Source organism: Heteronotia binoei, chromosome 1, assembly GCF_032191835.1.
Source record: "Heteronotia binoei isolate CCM8104 ecotype False Entrance Well chromosome 1, APGP_CSIRO_Hbin_v1, whole genome shotgun sequence".
Classification (NCBI taxonomy): domain Eukaryota; kingdom Metazoa; phylum Chordata; class Lepidosauria; order Squamata; family Gekkonidae; genus Heteronotia; species Heteronotia binoei.
The window spans coordinates 283,432,242-283,456,140 of NC_083223.1; the positions used below are offsets into that span (position 1 = coordinate 283,432,242).

Sequence of the window (23,899 nt, forward strand, 5' to 3'; positions counted from 1 at the left end):
CCGCGCCAGCCAGCCCGAGCCGCGGCCCTGTCGCTGCAGCCCCCGCCATGGAGATGAAGAAGCGCATCAACCTGGAGCTGCGGAACGGCGCGCCCGAGGAGGTGAGGCCCCCCGCCCGCCATGTGCGCCGCGCTGCCTTGGGTTGGGGTGGGGTGGCTCGCAGCCCCCGTTCGCCGCCCCTTGGCCAGCCGGGCTGGGAGCGCAGGAGTGGGGCGGCTGCCTTTCGCGGGAGGGGAGGCGAGGCGAGGCCGGCCCCGAGTGCCCCTCTGCCCCCTGCGGGCGGCGGGCCTGGCCGAGCGGGTCACGCGGCTGAGCGGGAGGGGGCGCGGGCAGACTCGGGGAACTTTCGCCGCTGCGCGCAACGCTCGTCAACAAGCCGGGCCCATCTTTGAGACGCCAGCTGCGCGCAGCAGAGCCCGCCGGCCGCGGCCTGGCCCTGGGGGGGGGGGGGATGGGGGGTCCGCGCCGGGCGACCCACATTGCGCAGCGCGGCTCCCCCCCCCCCCGCTGTATTGGACGGCATTTTATTGGCTGGGTTGGCTTCCTAGCCCGCCCTCCCCGCTCGGGGCGGCTCACAACACCGCGTCCCGACGACGCTTCAGACGGACAAATGTTAGAGCGACGCCTGCGGCGAGCAAAAGAAGAGGCTCCGTCGCGGGAGCCCTTCAAAGAGACGGCGGGGCTGGGGCTCCTGCACGGCCGCCCCGCCCCCGAGGAAGAAGAAGAAGAAGAAGAGGAGGAGGAGCGCATGCATGGGACCAGGCCGCCCCCCCCCCCGCCCGCCCCTGCTGGCGCTCCTAATGGCGAAAGAAGATAAGGCGATTGCCGCCCAGTCCCCGCCTCGGCCGCGGGGGGGGCACACGCTGCCGTCTGGCGCCTCCACCCCGCCCGGCCTCCCGCCCTCGCCCGCCCGCCATAGAGAGCCCGGCAGGTAGCGCCCTCCGCTCCCGCCCGCGGCCACCTCCCAGCCCGCAGCAAACGCGCGCAGCTTGGGCTCGCCGATCCCCAGGCGGGGTACAAGAGAATCCAACCCGAGAGACGTCGCCCAAATGGAGAACGCAACAAAAAATGCAAGCTCCTGACCACTTTACTAAGAAATACGCAGGAACCAGTCCGAATGTCCAAAACATGGACCGTCAAGTCCCCAAGCAGGGTGGTGACAAGCCACTCGATTGAGCACTTGTTTCTTTCCAGGCTTCATCAGACCTGGGACCGATAGCGATTCCATTGTATAGGTTCTTTACATAATTTTTCAAAAAGGGAACGCAGAGCGTCTCCAGCAGCAATTTCACAGCGGCTACAGCTCGGTAGGAGGCTTCTTGCGCCATAGGGAGCTGTAGCCGGTGGGAAATTGCTGTTGGAGAGGCGCTGAAACAAGCACTTAACCGCATAGCCAGCTTTAAGAGGGGATTGGATAAAAATATGGAGCAGAGGACCATCAATGCCTAGTAGCCACAGTATGTGTGTGTGTGTGTGTATTTGTTTGTTTGTGTGTGTGTGTGTGCATACACACACACATATTGGCCACTGTGTGACACAGAATGTTGGGAGTGCATGGGCCACTGGCCTGATCCATCATGGCTTCTCTTATGTTCTTATGGGACACAGAGTGTTGGCCTGGAGGGGCCATTGGCCTGATCCAACATGGCTTCTCTTATGTTCTTCTGTGACACAGAGTGTTGGACTGGAGGGGCCACTGGCCTGATCCAACATGGCTTATCTTATGTTCTTATGGGACACAGAGTGTTGGCCTGGAGGGGCCATTGGCCTGATCCAACATGGCTTCTCTTATGTTCTTATGGGACACAGAGTGTTGGACTGGAGGGGCCATTGGCCTGATCCAACAGGGCTTCTCTTATGTTCTTATGTGACACAGAGTGTTGGCCTGGAGGGGCCATTGGCCTGATCCAACATGGCTTCTCTTATGTTCTTATGGGACACAGAGTGTTGGCCTGGAGGGGCCACTGGCCTGATCCAACATGGCTTCTCTTATGTTCTTATGGGACACAGAGTGTTGGCCTGGAGGGGCCATTGGCCTGATCCAACATGGCTTCTCTTATGTTCTTATGGGACACAGAGTGTTGGACTGGAGGGGCCATTGGCCTGATCCAACAGGGCTTCTCTTATGTTCTTATGTGACACAGAGTGTTGGCCTGGAGGGGCCATTGGCCTGATCCAACATGGCTTCTCTTATGTTCTTATGGGACACAGAGTGTTGGCCTGGAGGGGCCACTGGCCTGATCCAACATGGCTTCTCTTATGTTCTTATGGGACACAGAGTGTTGGCCTGGAGGGGCCATTGGCCTGATCCAACATGGCTTCTCTTATGTTCTTATGGGACACAGAGTGTTGGACTGGAGGAGCCATTGGCCTGATCCAACAGGGCTTCTCTTATGTTCTTATGTGACACAGAGTGTTGGACTGGAGGGGCCATTGGCCTGATCCAACAGGGCTTCTCTTATGTTCTTATGTGACACAGAGGGTTGGACTGGAGGGGCCACTGGCCTGATCCAACAGGGCTTCTCTTATGTTCTTATGTGACACAGAGCGTTGCACTGGAGGGGCCACTGGCCTGATCCAACATGGCTTCTCTTATGTTCTTATGTGACACAGAGTGTTGGACTGGAGGGGCCACTGGCCTGATCCAACAGGGCTTCTCTTATGTTCTTATGTGACACAGCGTGTTGGACTGGATGGGCCACTGGCCTGATCCAACATGGCTTCTCTTCTGTTCTTATGGGACACAGACTGTTGGGCTGGAGGGGCCACTGGCCTGATCCAACATGGCTTCTCTTATGTTCTTATGAGACACAGAGTGTTGGACTGGAGGGGCCATTGGCCTGATCCAACATGGCTTCTCTTACGTTCTTATGATTGGCTTGTCACCACACTACTTTTAACCAATTCCGTAGGGCCTGCAAAACTGTCCTCTTCCAGCTAGCTTTTTAAGACTGAACCCCTGATAACATCAATAACCACCGTGCCATCTTATACACAATTTGTTTCTATTATAATGTCATATTGTTTTATTGGTTTTACTGTTAAAATTACTAGTTATATTATATATTGTTTTATTGTATCATGGTCTTACCATGTCTTGTTAGCCGCCCTGAGCCAGCCTTGGCGGGGAGGGCGGGATATAAATAAAAGTTTATTATTATTATTATTACTACTTTGGGACTTGAATTTACATGTTTTGGACATTTGGACTGGTTTCTGTATATTTCTTAGTAAATTGCGCACTAGTTTATATTTTTTGTTGTGTAATCCCCAGGTGGGGGGAGGGGATCCCCCGGTTTGGAGGCCCTCCCCCCGGCTTCAAGGTCATCAGAAAGCAGGGGGGGGGAGGTGGAGGGAAATGTCTGCTGGGCACTCCATTATTCCCTCTGGGAGACTTCTTCCCATAGGAAATAATGGAGAATTGATCCGCGGCTATCTGGGGCTCTAAGGAAGCTGTGTTTTGAGGCAGAGGCACCAAATTTGCAGCATAGCATCCACTGCCTCTCCTCAAAATACCCCCCGATTTTCAAAAAGATTTGACCAAGGGGTCCAATTCTATGAGCCCCAAAAGAAGGCGCCCCTCTCCTTCACGAGTTCCTATGGAAGGAAGACATTTAAAAGGTGTGCGGTCCCTTTAAATATGACAGCCAGAACTCCCTTCCGTGTTCAACTGTGCTTGTCACACCCTTGCTCCTGACTCCACCCCCAAAGTCCTCAGATATTTCTTGAATTGGACTTGGCAACCCTAGCACAGCTGCCAGCTGGCTTGCAGACGGAGCAGGTGCCCAGCAGGACGGACGGCGATGGGAGGCTGAGAAAAACCGGGCACGAACCAAAGCTGCTCCAAATGGCCCCTTTCTTCACATGATAGAGATTGGCAAGATTCTGCATGGGACAGAGACGGTAGAGAAAGGACTTTTCTCCCTTTCTCACAATACGAGAACTCGTGGGCATGATATTGCTGAGCAGTCGGGTTAGAATAGATAAGAGGAAGTCCTTCTTCACCCAAACGGTGATGAACACGTGGAATTCACTTCCACAGGAGGCGGCAGCTACAAGCATAGCCAGCTTCAAGAGGGGATTGGATAAACATCTGGAGCAGAGGTCCATCAGTGGCTATTAGCCACAGGAACTCTCTGTCTGGGGCAGTGATGCTCTGTATTCTTGGTGCCTGGGGGGGCACAGTGGGAGGGCTTCTAGTGTCCTGGACCCACTGATGGACCTGATGGCACCTGGTTTTTTGGCCACTGTGTGACACAGAGTGTTGGACTGGAGGGGTCATTGGCCTGATCCAACATGGCTTCTCTTATGTTCTTATGTCTGGGGCAGTGATGCTCTGTATTCTTGGAGCCTGGCGGGGCACAGTGGGAGGGCTTCTAGTATCCTGGACCCACTGATGGACCTCCTGTTGGCGCCTGCTTTTTTGGCCACTGTGTGACACAGAGTGTTGGACTGCATGGGCCATTGGCCCGATCCAACATGGCTTCTCTTATGTTGTTATTCTTTGGGGCAGGGATGGCCAAACTTGCTTGATGTAAGAGCCACATAGAATAACGGTCAAATGTTTAAGAGCCACAAGACATGAACGTCAGATGTTTGAGAGCCTCCAAGACAAGAAGGAAGGCTTATCATAGACTTATCGTTACAGAGCCATAGAGCCGCACATCTGCCTCCCTCCAATGCTCGACCGGAAGTTCAAGAAGGAAGGCAAGCAGGCAGACAAGCAAATAGACAGGGGAGAGAAAGGTGGAAAGAAAACAACCTTCACTTGATGCATTCTTCAAGCCGCAAGCTGGTTTGGGTTGATTTAGAGAAGTGATTTCAAGAGAGACATGCCTTTTCCAAGTCGGCCAACAGTGCGGTGAGGGCTTTTGAGAGCCCCGCAATATGTGTGAAAGAGCCCCAGTTTGGCCAGCGCCGCTTTGGGGGAAGGAGGAATCAAGTTCTTACAATTTCCAAACGGCCATTAACGCCTTCCCTTATGCCCCCGAAGTCTTCATTATCTCACTCCGCCCAGGCAGATATATCAGTCTTCCTTTTCGTTAGTATGCGAGCCCTTTATGTTGCCAAGGTTTATTTACTTACGACAAACCCCCATCGTGTAAGCATTTTTAAAAAAAAAATTCTTATTTTATCACATTTATATTCTCCCCTCCCTCGGTGGGGAGGGCGGGATATAAATCAAATAAAATAAATAATAAATAAATAATAAAAAGAACATAAAATATTAAAACAGAATATGCAATAAAATCATTCCATACATTTTGCAATAAAATCATTCCATACATTTTACAGTCGTTCTTTATTTATACAGGAGAGCCGATTTGGTATAGTGGTTAAGTGATCCCCCACTCCTCCACTTGCACCTGCTGGTATGGCCTTGGGTCAGCCATAGCTCTGGCAGAGGTTGTCCTTGAAAGGGCAGCTGCTGTGAGAGCCCTCTCAGTCCCACCCACCTCACAGGGTGTCTGTTGTGGGGGAGGAAGGGAAAGGAGATTGTGAGCCGCTCTGAGACTCTTCGGAGTGGAGGGCGGGATATAAATCCAATATCTTCTTCATCTTCTTCTTCATTAAAAGTCCAAGATGCACCTTGATGTCCTGGTTTCAATTCAGTGAGATTGTCGGTGCTGTGGAATAATAATAGCCACCTCCCCTTAACCATTGAAAGCAAATTTGAACAGCGTTCCACAGGGGCGATTACTTCAGTCTGGGGAAGTTGAAATGTTGGGACCCCGATCGTAGGATTCTCTGGGTACACAATAGATAGTATTCCTTTCCTGAGGTCTGGGATTCTGACAGCAAAGGGAAGTGTCTTGGTGAAACTTGAGTGATAGTTACCCTGTGATTCCTGTTCTTTCTGTGGATTCGCACCAGGGACCCTCTGTTGGTTGGCCCTGACTTGGAAACATGAAGTGCTTTGTAGCCTGTGTGGCGAAAGCAGGGTAGAAAACGGCCAAATGGACATCACACAGATGTAGTTGTGAAAGCTAGCACAAAAGCGACTTGCTTTTTACTCACAAAAATTGGCAGATGTTCGTTTCAAACTCTTTTATTTCCCCAGCACTTAGCGAAAGTAAAAGTTACTACCAAAAAGATCAGCAGATCTTGGAGGCAGTGTTCCCTTTAAGCTGAGTTAGTGTGAGCTAGCTCACAGTTTTTTAGCCTCCAGCTCGCACATTCTTGTCTTCGCTCAGGAAAAATGATCCTAGAGCAAGCTAATTTATGCTGTAGCTCCCAACTTTGATGGCAGTCGCTCACAAAGTAGAATTTTTGCTCACAAGACTCCGTAGCTTAGAGAAGGGGCGTCAAACTCATTTGTTATAAGGGCCAGAGCTGACATAAATGAAACCTTGCTGGGCCGAGCCATGTCGGGTTGGGCCAGGCCATGTCAGGCTGGGCCATGTGTGTACCTATTTAAGATTAGGTAGCAGAGATATAAACTTTATAAAGGACACAGACAAACACCATTAATTTTTTTTTTTAAAAAAACTTAAGACATGCTTAAAACATTAGCACTCATTGGTCTTAAAGGTGCTTTCTTTGTATTTCTCCCATGGGATCCAGGGAACTGGGCAAAGGAAACTCTGGCTCTTTCCTTCCTTTCCCAGGGGACCAGGAGGGGGAAGAGCCTCAGCCAACAGAAGGGAGAGAGGCTTGGCTCAGTAGCCCTGCTGTGCGATTGAGAGAACCTGGCAAAGCAAGCTCTGCCTCCCCAAGGGGAGGAGTCTCAGCCAATGGAGAAAATAGGTTTTGCTCTAACTTCTGTGCAATTGAGCAAGCTTTGCAGAGTAAGCTGTGATGCAGAAGGAAGCAAGAGAGGGGGAGAAGGAAGCAGACGGCAGCCAGTTGCTCAGGGGCCTGATATGGCCCCCAGGCCGCATGTTTGACACCCCTGGCTTAGAGGGAGTATTGCTTGGAGGAATGATTCACAGCAAAACAGAATCCTTCTTAAACATACTTCAAGTAAAAACCACTGAAATGACGGGAAAGATCATTAGGGCTGGACTTGTGAGCAAAAATTCTACTTTGTAAGCTGCTGCCATTAAATTTATTTATTGATTTATTACTGTAGTCTTCTATTTCGCCCTCTCCGCAAGTGGGCTCAGGGCGACTAACAATCCATTCAAAACAGTTACGATTACATTGGAAGAAGACATTGGATTTATATTCCGCCCTCCACTCAAGAGTCTCAGAGCGGCTCACAATCTCCTTTATCTCCCTCCCCCACAACAGACACCCTGTGAGGTAGATGAAGAGATTAGATTTATATCCCGCCCTCCACTTCGAAGAGTCTCAGAGCGGCTCACAATCTCCTTTCCCTTCCTCCCCCACAACAGACACCCTGTGAGGTAGATGAAGATATTGGATTTATATCCCGCCCTCCACTCTGAAGAGTCTCAGAGCGGCTCACAATCTCCTTTCCGTTCCTCCCCCACAACAGACACCCTGTGAGGTTGATGAAGATACTGGATTTATATCCCACCCTCCACTCCGAAGAGTCTCAGAGCGGCTCACAATCTCCTTTCTCTTCCTCCCCGCACAACAGACACCCTGTGAGGTAGATGAAGATATTGGATTTATATTCTGCCCTCCACTCAAGAGTCTCAGAGCGGCTCACAATCTCCTTTCCCTTCCTCCCCCCACAACAGACACCCTGTGAAGTGGATGAAGATATTGGATTTATATCCCGCCCTCCACTCCGAAGAGTCTCAGAGCGGCTCACAATCTCCTTTCCGTTCCTCCCCCCACAACAGACACCCTGTGAGGTAGATGAAGATATTGGATTTATATCCCGCCCTCCTCTCCGAAGAGTCTCAGAGCGGCTCACAATCTCCTTTCCCTTCCTCCCCCACAACAGACACCCTGTGAGGTAGATGAAGATATTGGATTTATATCCCGCCCTCCACTCCGAAGAGTCTCAGAGCGGCTCACAATCTCCTTTCCGTTCCTCCCCCACAACAGACACCCTGTGAGGTAGATGAAGATACTAGATTTATATCCCACCCTCCACTCCGAAGAGTCTCAGAGCGGCTCACAATCTCCTTTCTCTTCCTCCCCCACAACAGACACCCTGTGAGGTAGATGAAGATATTGGATTTATATCCCGCCCTCCACTCCGAAGAGTCTCAGAGCGGCTCACAATCTCCTTTCCGTTCCTCCCCCACAACAGACACCCTGTGAGGTAGATGAAGATACTGGATTTATATCCCACCCTCCACTCCGAAGAGTCTCAGAGCGGCTCACAATCTCCTTTCCCTTCCTCCCCCCACAACAGACACCCTGTGAGGTAGATGAAGATATTGGATTTATATTCCGCCCTCCACTCAAGAGTCTCAGAGTGGCTCACAATCTCCTTTCCCTTCCTCCCCCCACAACAGACACCTTGTGAGGTAGATGAAGATATTGGATTTATATCCCGCCCTCCACTCCGAAGAGTCTCAGAGCGGCTCACAATCTCCTTTCCCTTCCTCCCCCACAACAGACACCCTGTGAGGTAGATGAAGATATTGGATTTATATTCCGCCCTCCACTCAAGAGTCTCAGAGCGGCTCACAATCTCCTTTCCCTTCCTCCCCCACAACAGACACCCTGTGAGGTGGGTGGGGCTGAGAGGGCTCTCACAGCAGCTGCCCTTTCAAGGACCACCTCTGCCAGAGCTATGGCTGACCCAAGGCCATTCCAGCAGCTGCAAGTGGAAGAGTGGGGAATCAAACCTGGTTTTCCCAGATAAGAGTCCGCACACTTAGCCACTACACCAAACTGGCTCTCAATTACAATTTAAAACGATAAAATAACAATTAAAAATACATTTCATGGGGCTGTTCAACTTCAGTATAGGCAGGATCTTTCTTTCTTCTGCCAGAGGTCCTATCGTTATCGTAGTTCCTCAACAATGTAGGGGGGCAGCCCTCTCCCGGTTGAGGTGTTGAAGGCCTGTCAAAATAGTTCAGTTTTACAAGCCCTGCAGAATTGAAAAAGGTCCCGCAGGGCCCTTACGGCCTCCAGGAGGGCGTTCCACATTTCTGGTGCTGCCACTGAGAAGGCCCTAGCCTGTGTAGGACACAGTCTGGCCTCCCTTAGTCGGGGGGATAGATAGCAGGTTTTGTATCCCTGAACGCAGTGCTCTCTGAGGAACATAAAGTTGTGAGCCAGAGACTAAAAAACTGTGAGCTAGCTCACATTTATGCTGAAGATGTAAATGTTTGTGACTTCATAGTTTGACCGAGTTTGGCAGTTCTTGCGTTCTGTGCAAAATGCTTCAGACTTGTCTGTATTCTTAGCTTATCATACATCAGAATGGGCCAAACATAGTTTGTAAAATACATTTGAAGTCTAATAATCGTATTTAAGCTAATCATGATTTCAGATGTTATATTTCTAGCCATCTATGCGGTGGTAAGATGTAAATTGTATTCATGACAATATACAAAAGGTTGGATATCCAAGTAATTGGATTTCTACTGTTACGACTTTGATGATTTTAGCTGTTATTTTCAAATACAGAGTTAGGGTTCTGCTTAGGAAAACAATTTGTAGTAAGGATGCTAGTTTGGTGTTTGCTAGGTTCATAAAAATTGCATGCAAGTTAGGTTTGGAAATAATTTTTTTTAAAAAAAGGTAAAGGAAAGGTCCCCTGTGCAAGCACCAGTCGTTTTCGACTCTGGGGTGATGTTGCTTTCACAATGCTTTCACGGCAGACTTTTTACGGGGTGGTTTGCCCTTGCCTTCCCCAGTCCTCCACACTTTCCCCCCAGCAAGCTGGGGACTCATTTTACCGACCTCGGGAGGATGGAAGGCTGAGTCAACCTCGAACCGGCTACCTGAAAACCCAGCTTCCGCCGGGGATCGAACTCAGGTCGTGAGCAGAGGGCTCCGACTGCAGTACTGCAGCTTTACCACTCCGCAGGTTAGGTTTGGAAATAATTAAAATATGCTAATTAGCACAGGCTCGAGTGTCATATTATACATTCCGAAAATGCTAAACAAGCGGTCGCTCCATCTTAATTTCTGACCATAAAAAGCATGCAGGTCCTTTTGAAAGGAAACGTGGGGAGGGACGGTGGCTCAGTGGCAGAGCATCTGCTTGGGAAGCAGAAGGTCCCAGGTTCAATCCCCGGCATCTCCAAAAAAGGGTCCAGGCAAATAGGTGTGAAAAACCTCAGCTTGAGACCCTGGAGAGCCGCTGCCAGTCTGAGAAGACAATACTGACTTTGATGGACCAAGGGTCTGATTCAGTATAAGGCAGCTTCATAGGTTCATAGGAAACTGTGGTTGTGTTTCACCCTTCCTGAAGATCCAGCTAATGCCTGTATGAGGTTTTCTTTCTCGTTATAAATTTTTCAACCCTTTTGACTTCAACGTGCACCGTCTACCTACAAAATAGCTCTTACTCCATTCAGAGACGGCCGCATTATGTCTTTCTGTAGGTGACAGAGCTGGTTCTGGACAACTGTCGCTCTAGCAACGGTGAAATTGAAGGTCTGAACGACACATTTAAAGAATTAGAGTTTCTCAGCATGGCCAACGTGGAGCTGATGTCACTGGCCAAACTTCCAACCCTGACTAAACTTCGAAAGGTGAGTAGTGTTGGGCTGTGAAGGGTGGGTTAGCTTTTGCCGGTGGGCAGCCGGCATGGAAACTCTTCACTTCCACAAACTTGAATGGGGATGATGTGAACAATTCTCTGGGGATCAGTCAACCATACTGCGCTGCAAAGCTTATTTCTGGCACAAAAAACCCCCACACGCCTGCATCATTGGGTATAATCTGATGAATGAAGCTTGACTCTCGAAAACTCGTAAACCCTACATGAAGAAGACTGCAGATTTATTCCTCGCCCTTCTCTCTGAATCAGAGACTCAGAGCGGCTTACAATCGCCTATATCTTCTCCCCCCACAACAGACACTCTGTGAGGTGGGTGGGGCTGAGAGAGCTCTCCCAGAAGCTGCCCTTTCAAGGACAGAGTCTCAGAGAGGCCTACAATCTCCTATATCTTCTCCCCCCACAACAGACACCCTGTGAGGTGGGTGGGGCTGAGAGGGCTCTCACAGCAGCTACCCTTTCAAGGACAGAGACTCAGCGCAGCTCACAATCTCCTATACCTTCTCCCCCCACAACAGACACCCTGTGAGGTGGGTGGGGCTGAGAGGGTTCTCCCAGAAGCTGCCCTTTCAAGGACAACTGCCAGAGCTATGGCTGACTCAAGACCATTCCCGCAACTGCAAGTGGAGGAATGGGGAATCAAACCTGGTTCTCCCAGATAAGAGTCCTTTTACCTTCCTCTCCCTCAGCAGCTATCCTGTGAGGTGGGTGGGGCTGAGAGAGCTCTCACAGCAGCTGCCCTTTTAAGGACAACTCTGAGAGCTATGGCTGACCCAAGGCCATTCCAGCAGCTGCAAGTGGAGGAGTGGGGAATCAAACCCGGTTCTCCCAGATAAGAGAGCTATGGCTGACCCAAGGCCATTCCAGCAGCTGCAAGTGGAGGAGGGGGGAATCAAACCCGGTTCTCCCAGATAAGAGTCTGCACACTTAACCATGACACCATACTGGCACTTGAAAGCTTGACTCTCGAAAACTCGTAAACCCAAAATCTTGTTCTTTAAGGTGCTCCTGGATTCAAATCCAGGTCTTCTGCTACTGGATCCAGCATGATGTAATGGTTAAGAGCAGTGTTCCTTCTAAGCTGAGCTAGCGTAATCTAGCTCACCATTTTTTTAGTTTCCAACTCACACATTTTTGTCTTAGCTCAGGAAAAATGGACCCCGGAGCAGATTAATTTACGCAGCAGCTCACAACTTCAATGCCAGTAGTTCACAAATCAGAATTTTTGCTCACAAGACTCCACAGTTTAGAGGGAGCATTGGCTAAGAGCGGTGGTCTCTAATCTGGAGAACTGGGTTTGATTCCCCACTCCTTCTCCACATGCAACCAGCTGGGTGACCTTTGGTCAGTCTCAGTTCTCTCCGAGCTCTCTCAGCCCCACCTGTCTCTCAGGGTGTCCGTTGTGGGGAGAGGAAGGGAAGGAGATTGGGAGCTGCTCTGAGACACCTGGTGAAGGAGGGGGTATAAAAACCAACTCTTCTTCTACTGCTGATCAGAAAAGCTACTCTGAGATTATCTGGGCATTATACTTGAAATGTACTTACACATAACTTTAAGCAGATCCAAGTAGGCAGCCATGTGAGTCTAAAGTAGTAGAACAAAATAGGAGTCAATTGCACCTTTAAGACCAGCTTAGTTTTATTCAGAACGTCAGCTTTTGTGTGCTCTAAACACACTTCATCAGATGAAGAATCTAGCACAGTGAGCAGAGCCACACATAGCTGGTACGCAGTGGCTCAGAAATTTTACTATTTTACTATTCTGTCATTGGATCTTCAATCTGTACCGTTTTGCATTCTGGGCCACTGCCTACCAGCTATGTGTGGCTCTGCTCACTGTGACAGATTCCTCGTCTGATGACATGTGCTTAGAACACACAAAAGCTTATGTTCTGAATAAAACTGAGTTGGTCTTAAAGGTGCGATTGACTCCTATTTTGTTCTATAACTTTAAACAGGTTATCATTTTCATTTTCTCTGTGAAATGTATGCCCTTTTGATCTTTTTTCCCCCCCGATTTTGAAATAATCTTTATTTAAGCTTATGCTTTACATACACTACCGAGCCAATATGTCAAAACTTTGAAGCAGTTTACAGAATTACAAATGCAGAAGTTAATAACGGAATGCCGAAAACCACATGACATGTATTAGGAAAATAACAAGTCCCAATAGTATCTCGGCTTGACTTTGCGAACGAAGATTTAAGAAGGGTGCAGTAGTCCACGTCTGCTGCAGGCTCGCTGGTGGCTGACAAGACCAATGCGGGACAGGCAGGTCCGGCCACAGTGGCTGCAGGGAAAGTCTAATTTGGAGTTGGTGCTGTAGCAGTGCGATTCTTCCTCAATCTCCTTTTGTCCTCAAGACCAGCTATGCGTGCGTTCTCAAAGGAAGAGACAGCCTGGTGGATGGTGTGCCTCCATGCTTTGCGATCTGAGGCTAGGTCAGACCACTGGTGATGGTTGATGCGACAGGTGCCAAGGGATTTCTTCAAGGAGTCCTTGTACCTCTTCTTTGGTGCCCCTCTATTTCGATGGCCGGTGGAAAGTTCGCCATACAGGGCAATCTTGGGAAGGCGGTGGTTTTCCATCCTGGAAATATGCCCTGCCCAGCGCAGCTGCGTCTTCAACAGCAGTGCCTCGATGCTTGTAACCTCCGCCCTCTTGAGGACTTCAGTGTTGGTCACAAAGTCACTCCAGTGGATGTTGAGGATGGTGCGAAGGCAGCGCTGATGAAAGCGCTCCAGGAGTCGCAGGTGATGACGGTATAAAACCCACGATTCGGAGCCGTAGATGAGGGTTGTCATCACAACCGCTTTGTAAACATTGATCTTTGTGCCTTTTTTCAGATGCTTGTTGCTCCCCCGATAGTATACCTTATTAGGAACCACATTTTGCAAAGTCGAATATGACACTACTGAAAACCATGCTGCTGTAAATTTTTCTTGATAATTTTGCAAGTTTGGCATGAGATAATAGCTTTTGATCTTCATAGCAGTTGTTTGCAGGAAGGTAAAACTAACAAACAAACAAAAAAAGACTGCTTGGTTGAAGTCACCCAGCAAATTTCATGGCTAAGCAGTTCATGTTATGATTAAACTTTGGGAAGATATTTGTATTCAATATTTGAACTACTACAGATCATTTTTTGGGGCTGGAGAAAATTACAGTATGATGTTTAGGGTCTCTCTCTCTCTCGGCTTGGCTTCGCGAACGAAGATTTAAGAAGGGTGCAATAGTCCACGTTTGGTGCAGGCTCGCTGGTGGCTGACAAGACCAATGTGGGACAGGCAGGTCCGGCCACAGCGGCTGCAGGGAAAAGTCTGATTTAGGGTTGGTCCTGTAGCAGTGCGATTCTTCCTCAATCTCCTTTTGTCCTCAAGACCATTTTTTGAATAATTCAGGTACTAGAAACCTAAACAGAGTTGTAGAGTATTTATCATTTCACCAAAATAAAAGGCCTGTGAAAGTATCAAGTCCCGATTGTGCGATATTTTATGCATTGCAGCTGGAACTGAGTGACAACCTAATTTCCGGTGGTCTGGAAGCCCTGGCAGAGAGATGTCCAAACCTCACATGTTTAAATCTGAGTGGCAACAAAATCAAAGATCTCAGCACTGTGGAAGCTCTGGTAAATATAAACAGGGAATAAAAAGTGGACTTAGAATAAGCATTGGCAGAAAGGGGCGGGAGGGATGATGAACTTACAAAAGAAAATATATATTCTGTAATGGATTGGTATGTATACTGATTGTAAGTGGATTGATAAGCTTACCGAGTATTAGATACAATTTGTAAAAGTTTACACAGGGGGTTGGTATTGTTTAAACTGCTAGACTGAATGAATAAATGGGCTGCATTTTAGACTCAAAAAGGGACTAACATGACCGGGGTATAGGGCTGCCAACTCCAGATTGAGAAATACCTGGGGATTTGGGGTGTGGGGCCTAAAGAGGATGGTGTTTGGGGAGGGGCTTCAGAAAGCCAGTTTGGTGTAGTGGTTAAGTGTGCAGATTCTTATCTGGGAGAGCCGGGTTTGATTCCCCACTCCTCCACTTGCAGCGGCTGGGATGGCCTTGGGTTAGCCATAGCTCTCGCAGAGCTGTCCTTGAAAGGGCAGCTTCTGGGAGAGCTCTCTCAGCCCCACCCACCTCACAGGGTTTCTGTTGTGGGGAGGAGAAAAAGGAGATTGTGAGCCACTCTGAGACTCTGATTCAGAGAGAAGGGCGGGGCATAAATCTGCAGTCTTCTTCTTCTGTACGGTATAATGCCACAGATTTCACCTTCCAAAGAGATTTCACCTTCCATTTTTTCCAGGCAAACTGCTCTCTGTCGCCTGGAGATCAGTTGTAATCCCAGGAGATCTTCAGCTATCACCTGGAGGCTGGCATCCCCACCAGATAGCTGCCACTTGCTCATGTGTGATTATCATGATTTGTGAAAAATGGGTGACTCTGAATTGGTGATATCAAAGTTAAGGCTTCCTGGAACTTAAGCCCAGCTTTGAAGTTGAGTTCCCTTCCAACTACAGTTCCCTGTGTATGAGAGCTACTATACAGTAATAGATTCTTGGCTAGCATATTGTGAAAGAAGACGACGACTGCAGATTTACACCCCGCCCTTCTCTCTGAATCAGAGACTCAGAACAGCTTACAATCTCCTATATCTTTCCGCCGCCCCCCCCCCCCCGCAACAAACACCCTGTGAGGTAGGTGGGGCTGAGAGAGCTCTCACAAAAGCTGCCCTTTTAAGGACAGCTCTGTAAGAGCTATGGCTAACCCAAGGCCATTCCAGCAGCTGCAAGTGGAGCAGTGGGGAATCAAACCTGGTTCTCCCAGATAAGAGTCCGCACACTTAACCACTACACCAAAGGAGTTATCCATATCTCAATCCCTGTGTCTGAGTATTTCAAACTGACCAAAGGAAGTTCAGAAGTTCACAATAGCCATTGGGGAACACAAAAATTAAATGTATAAGAAATATTTCTTACCTATCTTTTTGGCCCAAGCATTCTGGACGTATCCTCTCTGAAAGTTTCTGATATCTGGCGCTCAACAAAAAAAAACGTCAAAAATGTACCTGCTTTCATCTGTAAAATAGACAGCTGTTTGGTTTGTAATAGGTGAAAGGAACTCTGAGAGCGCAGCATTCTTTGCAGTCCATGTTGATACCCAACCAACAACTTAATAAAGCAGTTAAGAGTTTTGGTAATTCTTGCCTGTTAGCCTGGAAGGTTTTTTTTCCAATCGTCCATCAGTGGCTATTAGCCACAGTGTGTATATATATGTGTGTGTGGGTGCGTATATATGTGAAAAAAATATATATATATATGTGTGTGTGTGTGTGTATATATGTATATGTGTGTGTGTGTGTGTGTGTGTGTGTGTATATATATATATATATATATATATATAATATTTTTTGGCCACTGTGTGACACAGATTGTTTCACTAGATGGACCACTGGCCTGATCCAACATGGCTTCTGTTATGTTCTTATGAGACACAGAGTGTTGGACTGGAGGGGCCACTGGCCTGATCCAACAGGGCTTCTCTTATGTTCTTATGTGACACAGAGTGTTGGACTGGAGGGGCCACTGGCCTGATCCAACAGGGCTTCTCTTATGTTCTTATGTGACACAGAGTGTTGGACTGGAGGGGCCACTGGCCTGATCCAACAGGGCTTCTCTTATGTGACACAGAGTGTTGGACTGGATGGGCCTGTCAGAACTTGTAACTTCTCTGCACATTGTTAAGCCAAACTGACTCCATGCTGTAACCTAACACTAACCCAGGCTCCTATAGCCTAAGCAATTAACCAATGTGCCTTGCAGATATTTGGAATATCCTGTGCTCACTGAAGGGTGACAGATAGGCTCTGGTCAACATCCACAGGTGCCCTTTGAAGCGGGGCCGTTTGGCCTTCACCACGGGAGAGCATCCTCCCTTCTGATAACAGAGCTTGGGAAAGAGACACTTGTCTGTAATCCGTGTGAATGATCGCTTTATTGTGCTTTTGCTGAAGGCATAAAATGTAACCAAATGCCGGACTCTGCATTACTGTTATCTCGTAGCTCTAGCACTGTAGTTCTCTAATAAAGATCCTATACTTTGTAACAAGTCTTGGAATCGTCTGAAGTTCGTTCCAGTTCTGACAGGGCCATTGGCTTGATCCAACATGGCTTCTCTTCTGTTCTTATGTGACACAGAGTGTTGGACTGGAGGGGCCACTGGCCTGATCCAACATGGCTTCTCTTATTTGACACAGAGTGTTGGACTGGAGCAGCCATTGGCCTAATCTAACATGGCTTCTCTTATGTTCTTATGTGACACAGGGTGCTGAACTGGATGGGCTATTGGCCTGATCCAACAGGGCTTCTTTTATGTTCTTATGTGACCCAGAATGATGGACTGGATGTTCTTATGAGACATAGAGTATTGGATCTAATACTAATCTAACATGGCTTCTCTTCTGTTCTTATGAGACACAGAGTGTTGGACTGAATGTGCCACTGGCCTGATCCAACAGAGCTTCTCTTATGTTCTTTGCAGCAAAATCTTAAGAACTTGAAGAGCCTTGATTTGGTGAACTGCGAAGTCACAAACCTGGAAGATTACAGAGAAAGTGTGTTTGAGCTGCTTCCCCAAATCACATATCTGGATGGATTTGATCAAGATGATAACGAGGCCCCTGACTCAGCAGATGAAGATGATGAAGGTAACAATTTGTGCAAATATTTCAGCAAGTGGATGCAGGAATATCAGGCCATTGTATCAGCTGATTTAGCTATTTAGGTATTTTATATATTATAAAATATGTTTAGTATTTATTTATTTATTACTTTAAATTTCTATCCTGCCCTCTTCGCAAGCGGACTCAGAGCCAGTTTGGTGTAGTGGTGAAGTGCATGGACTCTTATCTGGAAGAACCGGGTTTGATTCCCCACTCCTCCACTTGCACCTGCTGGAATGGCCTTGGGTCAGCCAGAGCTCTGGCAGAGGTTGTCCTTGAAAGGGCAGCTTCTGTCAGAACTCTCTCAGCCGCACCCACCTCACAGGGTGTCTGTTGTGGGGGAGGAAGGGAAAGGAGATTGTGAGCCGCTCTGAGACTCTCTGGAGTGGAGGGCAGGATATAAATCCAATATCTTCATCTACCTCACAGGGTGTCTGTTGTGGGGGAGGAAGGGAAAGGAGATTGTGAGCCACTCTGAGACTCTTCGGAGTGGAGGGCGGGATATAAATCCAATATCTTCATCTACCTCCCAGGGTGTCTGTTGTGGGGGAGGAAGGGAAAGGAGATTGTGAGCCGCTCTGAGACTCTTCGGAGTGGAGGACAGTATATAAATCCAATATCTAACAGCATTCATTTTTACAGATTAAAACCAATAAAAAATAATTACAATTTAAAGTTATTTAAAAACATTTCATTTCATGGTGCTATATCACTACAATATAATATAAGCTCATATAGTGCTCTGTAGTGATGTAGGGTGGCAGCTCTCTCCCGGTTAGATCTCAAAGGCCTGTCGAAACAGTTTGGTCTTACAAGCCCTGCGGAATGTAGAGAGATCCTGCAGGGCCCTTATGGCCTCCCGGAGAGCATTCCACAATTCTGGTGCTGCCACCGAGAAGGCCCTAGCTCGCGTCGGCAGCAGCCTAACCTCCTTTGGTCCAGGGATGGACAATAGATTTTTTGTCCCTGAATGCAGTGCTCTCCGGGGAACATGTGGAGAAAGGCGGTCCCAAAGATAGACAGGCCCCGAACCATAAAGGGCTTTAAAGGTCAATACCAACTCCTTGAAACGGACTCAGAACACAATAGGTAGTCAGTGCAGCTCTCTGAGCACTGGCCGGATTTCCTCCCACTGAATGTAATGTTGTCCTTGAAAGGGCAGCTGCTGTGAGAGCCCTCTCCAGCCCCACCCACCTCACAGGGTGTCTGTTGTGGGGGAGGAAGGGAAAGGAGATTGTGAGCCGCTCTGAGACTCTTCGGAGTGGAGGGCGGGATATAACTCCAATATCTTCATCTACCTCACAGGGTGTCTGTTGTGGGGGAGGAAGGGAAAGGAGATTGTGAGCCGCTCTGAGACTCTTCGGAGTGGAGGGCGGGATATAAATCCAATATCTTCGTCTACCTCACAGGGTGTCTGTTGTGGGGGAGGAAGGGAAAGGAGATTGTGAGCCGCTCTGAGACTCTTCGGACTGGAGGGCGGGATATAAATCCAATATCTTCATCTACCTCCCAGGGTGTCTGTTGTGGGGGAGGAAGGGAAAGGAGATTGTGAGCAGCTCTGAGACTCTTCGGAGTGGAGGGTGGGATATAAATCCAATATCTTCATCTACCTCACAGGGTGTCTGTTGTGGGGGAGGAAGGGAAAGGAGACTGTGAGCCCCTCTGAGACTCTTTGGAGTGGAGGGTGGGATGTAAATCCAATATCTTCTTCTTCTTAATGCCAGGTAGCAGAGATATAAACTTTATAAAGGACACAGACAAACACAATTAAAGGTTGGGGGGGGGGACTTAAAAAATGCTTAAAGTATTACCTCTCTTGCAATATTGTGGTCAGTATCAAAGCAAAGACAGACTAAGAGGCAGAGAGTATGGCTAACATTATTATTATAATTATTATTAGTTTATTTATATTCTGCCCATTCCTCCACAAGGGGCTCAGAGCGGAGTACATCAAATATCTGATAATAAAACAAACAATTAAAACAGCTAAAATCACAAAATCAATTACAGCATTAAGCTCAGAAACTAATCAACACTTTACATACCATGTATTATGATGATACGTAACCCACTGACACCCCCCCCCCGGTCACTAATAACAGTCCGAAAAATGATGAAATAGCAATGCTATATTAATCCATCAAAAAAAATGGAAAAATCCATCCGACCTATGAAAGGCTAACAAGCCGGGGAGGGCCTGGATCGCCACAGAGAGCTGATTCCACCAGGTCGGGGCCAGCACCGAAAAAGCTCTGGCCCTGGAACATCATAAATGGCATGGCTTAGATAGAATTCCCTCACTATTTAACGTTATATTTTTGGATTTGATAAAGAGCTGATGGAATTAGTTTGTTTAAAGTGCAAATAATAGTAAAACTCACTTCATATTGCATATAATACTCTTGCACTTGCTTGTTTTGTATTTACAGTTAAAAGAATCATTCAGATACTGTTTCCCATATTAGTTATTTTACCTATGTTTGAAGAAGACTGCAGATTTATACTCCGCCCTTCTCTCTGAATCAGAGACTCAGAGCGGCTTACAATCTCCTATATCTTCTCCCCCCACAACAGACACCCTGTAAGGTGGGTGGGGCTGAGAGAGCTCTGACAGAAGCTGCCCTTTCAAGGACAACTCCTGAAAGAGCTATGGCTGACTCAAGGCCATTCCAGCAGGTGCAAGTGGAGGAGTGGGGAATCAAACCCGGTTCTCCCAGATAAGAGTCTGCACTCTTAACCACTACACCAAACTGGCTCTCCTATGTGCTTCATGCGTACTTGAGAATACACCATTTCGTAATTAAGATGGGCGTGTTCGTAGCTTATCTGAATAGTTCCCCATGCCTGGAAAAATCCATCAGAGAGAAAACTAAGTTGGAATCCCTTCTCTCTCAAAAGCTAACCTCACAAGTAGAGAGGGTTTTTTAAACACAAGGATGAAGATGATATTGGATTTATATCCCGCCCTATGCTCTGAATCTCAGCGTCTCAGAGCAGTCACAATCTCCTTTACCTCCCCCTCCCCTCCACAACAGACACCCTGTGAGGTAGGTGGGCTGAGAGAGCTCTTACAGCAGCTGCCCTTTCAAGGACAACCTCTGCCAGAGCTATGGCTAACCCAAGGCCATTCCAGCAGCTGCAAGTGGAGGAGTGGGGAATCAAACCCGGTTCTCCCAGATAAGAGTCCACACACTTCACCACTACACCAAACTGGCTCTCCGCGCACTTAAGCACTATGCCAAACTGGAAGTATTCAGACATGCAGCCTTCCACATGTGTTTAGGAGGAGGACGGGAGAGATGAGATGTGTGTCTTTTTAAAAAGGAAACAAAACCTGTAAATGCTCCTATTTCTGGAGTAAGGACGGAGAGGGATATATTTTTTTCTTCCCTTCAGATGGGGATGAAGATGAGGACGAAGAAGATGAGGACAAAGCGGGGCCCCCAGGAGAATATGAAGAGAACGACGAAGAGGATGATGGTTCAGACTTAGGGGAGGGTGAAGGCGAAGAGGAGGAGGAGGAAGAGGAAGTGGGCCTTTCTTATTTGATGAAAGAAGAGATCCAGGTAAAATTATGTTCTCTTATTCCAATACAGTAGACAGGGCTTTTTTTTTGCAGCAGGAACTCCTTTGCATATTAGGTCACACACCCCTGATGTAGCCCATCTTTCAAGAGCTTGCAGGGCTCTTCTTCCAGGGCCTATTGTAAGCTCTTGGAGGATTGGCTACATCAAGGGGGTGTAGCCTAATATGCAAAGGAGTTCCTGCTACAAAAGAAGCCCTGACAGTTGATCTAACTTGGTTGACTTCAGAAGATAGCTAAAGATGTTCAGACTGACTGTGCTAATTCTAAAAACAAGATGGGGGCACCAGACTTACCTTATAGCACCAGACCTTTTGTTAGGGCATTTCAGGATAGTCGGACACATGTTAGAACCAGCAATGCAAACCATCTGATCTTAGCTATCCTTAGCTGTGATGCACAACCTTGAACTCCAACCAGCTCAGAAAAAAAGCCACATGTAATAGATGCTGTAGTTATTCCAAAGGGGGAAGGGATTTTGGCACTGAAGGCTGATCTTACCAATAGAGTTACTAAAAACTGAAAGAATTCCAACATCATGGACGGATCGCACAGCAGTTACATGCACAATTAATTTTCAGGACAGAAAGAAGCCAGAGAGAATGTGGTCCTTAAATAATCATATTTTATTAGAGGAGCCGAGTAGAGAAACAATAAAAAAAAGATATAATTAATTTTTTTGAGTACAGCTTAAATGGGGAGGTAGACATCCCAGTGGTCTGGGACGCCTTTAAAGCAACAATCGGGGCATCTCATAGCACTCTCTGCACATTTGAAAAAACCTAGAGAACAGAAAATTAATACCTCAAAGGAAAAAATTAAGACGTTAGAAAAATTACACGCACAGAATAGTACCCGAAAAGTTTTTAAGAATCTTTTGGCAGAAAGAAGGATATTAGAAACTCTAGAGATAAAAAAAGTTCATAGAGATTTATTGTCAATAAGGCAACATAACATGGCATAGAATGCCAAAAACCTTAAGTCTTAGCACTGAAAATTGGATTTGAATGAAGGCAAGGATTATCTTAAGAACATAAGAGAAGCCATGCTGGATCAGGCCAATGGCCCATCCAGTCCAACACTCTGTGTCACATAAGAACATAAGAGAAGCCCTGTTGGATCAGGCCGATGGCCCCTCCAGTCCAACACTCGGTGTCACACATTGGCCAAAAAAATTATATATATATATATATATATATATATATACACACACACACACATACATATATACATATATATACACACACTGTGGCTAATAGCCACTGATGGACCTCTGCTCCATATTTTTATCCAATCCCCTCTTGAAGCTGTCTATGCTTGTAGCTGCCACCACCTCCTGTGGCAGTGAATTCCACATGTTAATCACCCTTTGGGTGAAGAAGTACTTCCTTTTATCTGTTTCAGCAATTTCATTGAATGCCCACAAGTTCTTGTATTGTGAGAAAGGGAGAAAAGGACTTCTTTCTCTACCTTCTCCATCCCATGCATTATCTTGCAAACCTCTATCATGTCATCCCGGAGTCGACGTTTCTCCAAGCTAAAGAGCCCCAAGCGTTTTAACCTTTCTTCATAGGGAAAGTGTTCCAACCCTTGAATCATTCTAGTTGCCCTTTTCTGGACTTTTTCCAATGCTATAATATCCTTTTTGAGGTGCGGTGACCAGAATTGCACACAGTATTCCAAATGAGACCTCACCATCGATTTATACAGGGGCATTATTATCTTGGCTGTAGAGGCCCTGCTGTTCATATTTACTTTGAGAATAGAGGAAAATACTTCCAGAAACTTTCTTATACCTCATCCCATAAGCTTAATACAGAAGAAAGGGAAGAAGAGATTGGATTTATACCCAGTCCTTTGCTACCTGAAGGAGTCTCAGAGCAGCTTACAATCTCCTTTCCTTTGACTATGAGAGGTATGTGGAGCTGAGAGACCTCTGACAGAAACTGATCTTGAGAGGAGCAGCACTGTGAGAACTTGTGACTGACTGAAGGTCAGATCAGCAGGTGCAGATGGAGTAGTAGGGAATCTAACCCAGTTCTCCCAAATAAGAGTCCGCATACTTAACCAAGACACCAAAAGGAGGGAAGGAATTTTATTCTGTGGCCCAGTGGTAGAGCGTCTGCTGGCATGCAGACGGTCCCAGGTTCAATTCTTGACATTTCCAGTTAAAAGGATCAGGCATGATGTGAGGGGAAAGACCTCCACCTAAGAATCTGGAGAGCCGCTCACTGCTGGTCCGAGAAGACAATAATGGCCTTGATGGACAATGGGTCAGAAAGTCAGTGTTCTAAGAAAAAAATGCAAGTATATCCGATACATGAGAAAGTTGCAGACTGTTACAGTGTCAAACTCATTTGTTATGAGGGTTGGATCCGACATAAATGAGACCGTGTTGGGCCAGGCCATGTATGTCATAAAAGGTAATGCCACATAGCAGAAATATAAACTTTATAAAGGACACAGACAAACACAATGAAAGATTGTATAAAAGTACATATGAAGCTGCCTTATACTGAATCAGACCCTCTTGGGTCCATCGTCAGTCTTGTCTACTCAGACTGGCAGCGGCTCTCCAGGGTCTCCAGCTGAGGTTTTTCACGATTACTTACTTGGACCCTTCTTAGTTGGAGAGGCCGGGGACTGAACCTGGGACCTTCTGCTTACCAAGCAGATGCTCTACCACTGAGCCACCGTTCCCCCCCGCCCATGTTTTTTTTTTGGCCCTGTGTGACACAGAGTGTTGGACTGGATGGGCTATTGGCCTGATCCAACATTGCTTCTCTTATTTTCTTATGTGACACAGAGTGTTGGACTGGAGGGGCCATTGGCCTGATCCAACATGGCTTCTCTTATGTTTTTTTGTGACACAGAGTGTTGGACTGGAGGAGCCATTGGCCTGATCCAACATGGCTTCTCTTATGTTCTTATGTGACACAGAGTATTGGACTGGATGGGCGATTGACCTGATCCAACAGGGCTTC

General features: G+C 47.4%; 1 protein-coding gene across 1 annotated transcript in view; it reads left to right on the forward strand.

Annotated features, from left to right (window-relative positions):
• Window positions 1-23,899, forward strand: part of ANP32E (acidic nuclear phosphoprotein 32 family member E) — a 30,687-nt gene continuing 6,788 nt past the window's right edge. Inside the window, exons 1-5 of the mRNA XM_060256603.1 lie at window positions 1-101; window positions 10,428-10,577; window positions 14,109-14,231; window positions 17,152-17,317; window positions 20,729-20,898. Coding sequence (XP_060112586.1) covers window positions 48-101; window positions 10,428-10,577; window positions 14,109-14,231; window positions 17,152-17,317; window positions 20,729-20,898 — 663 coding nt within the window. The 5' untranslated portion in view covers window positions 1-47. The remainder of the gene's footprint in view (window positions 102-10,427; window positions 10,578-14,108; window positions 14,232-17,151; window positions 17,318-20,728; window positions 20,899-23,899) is intronic.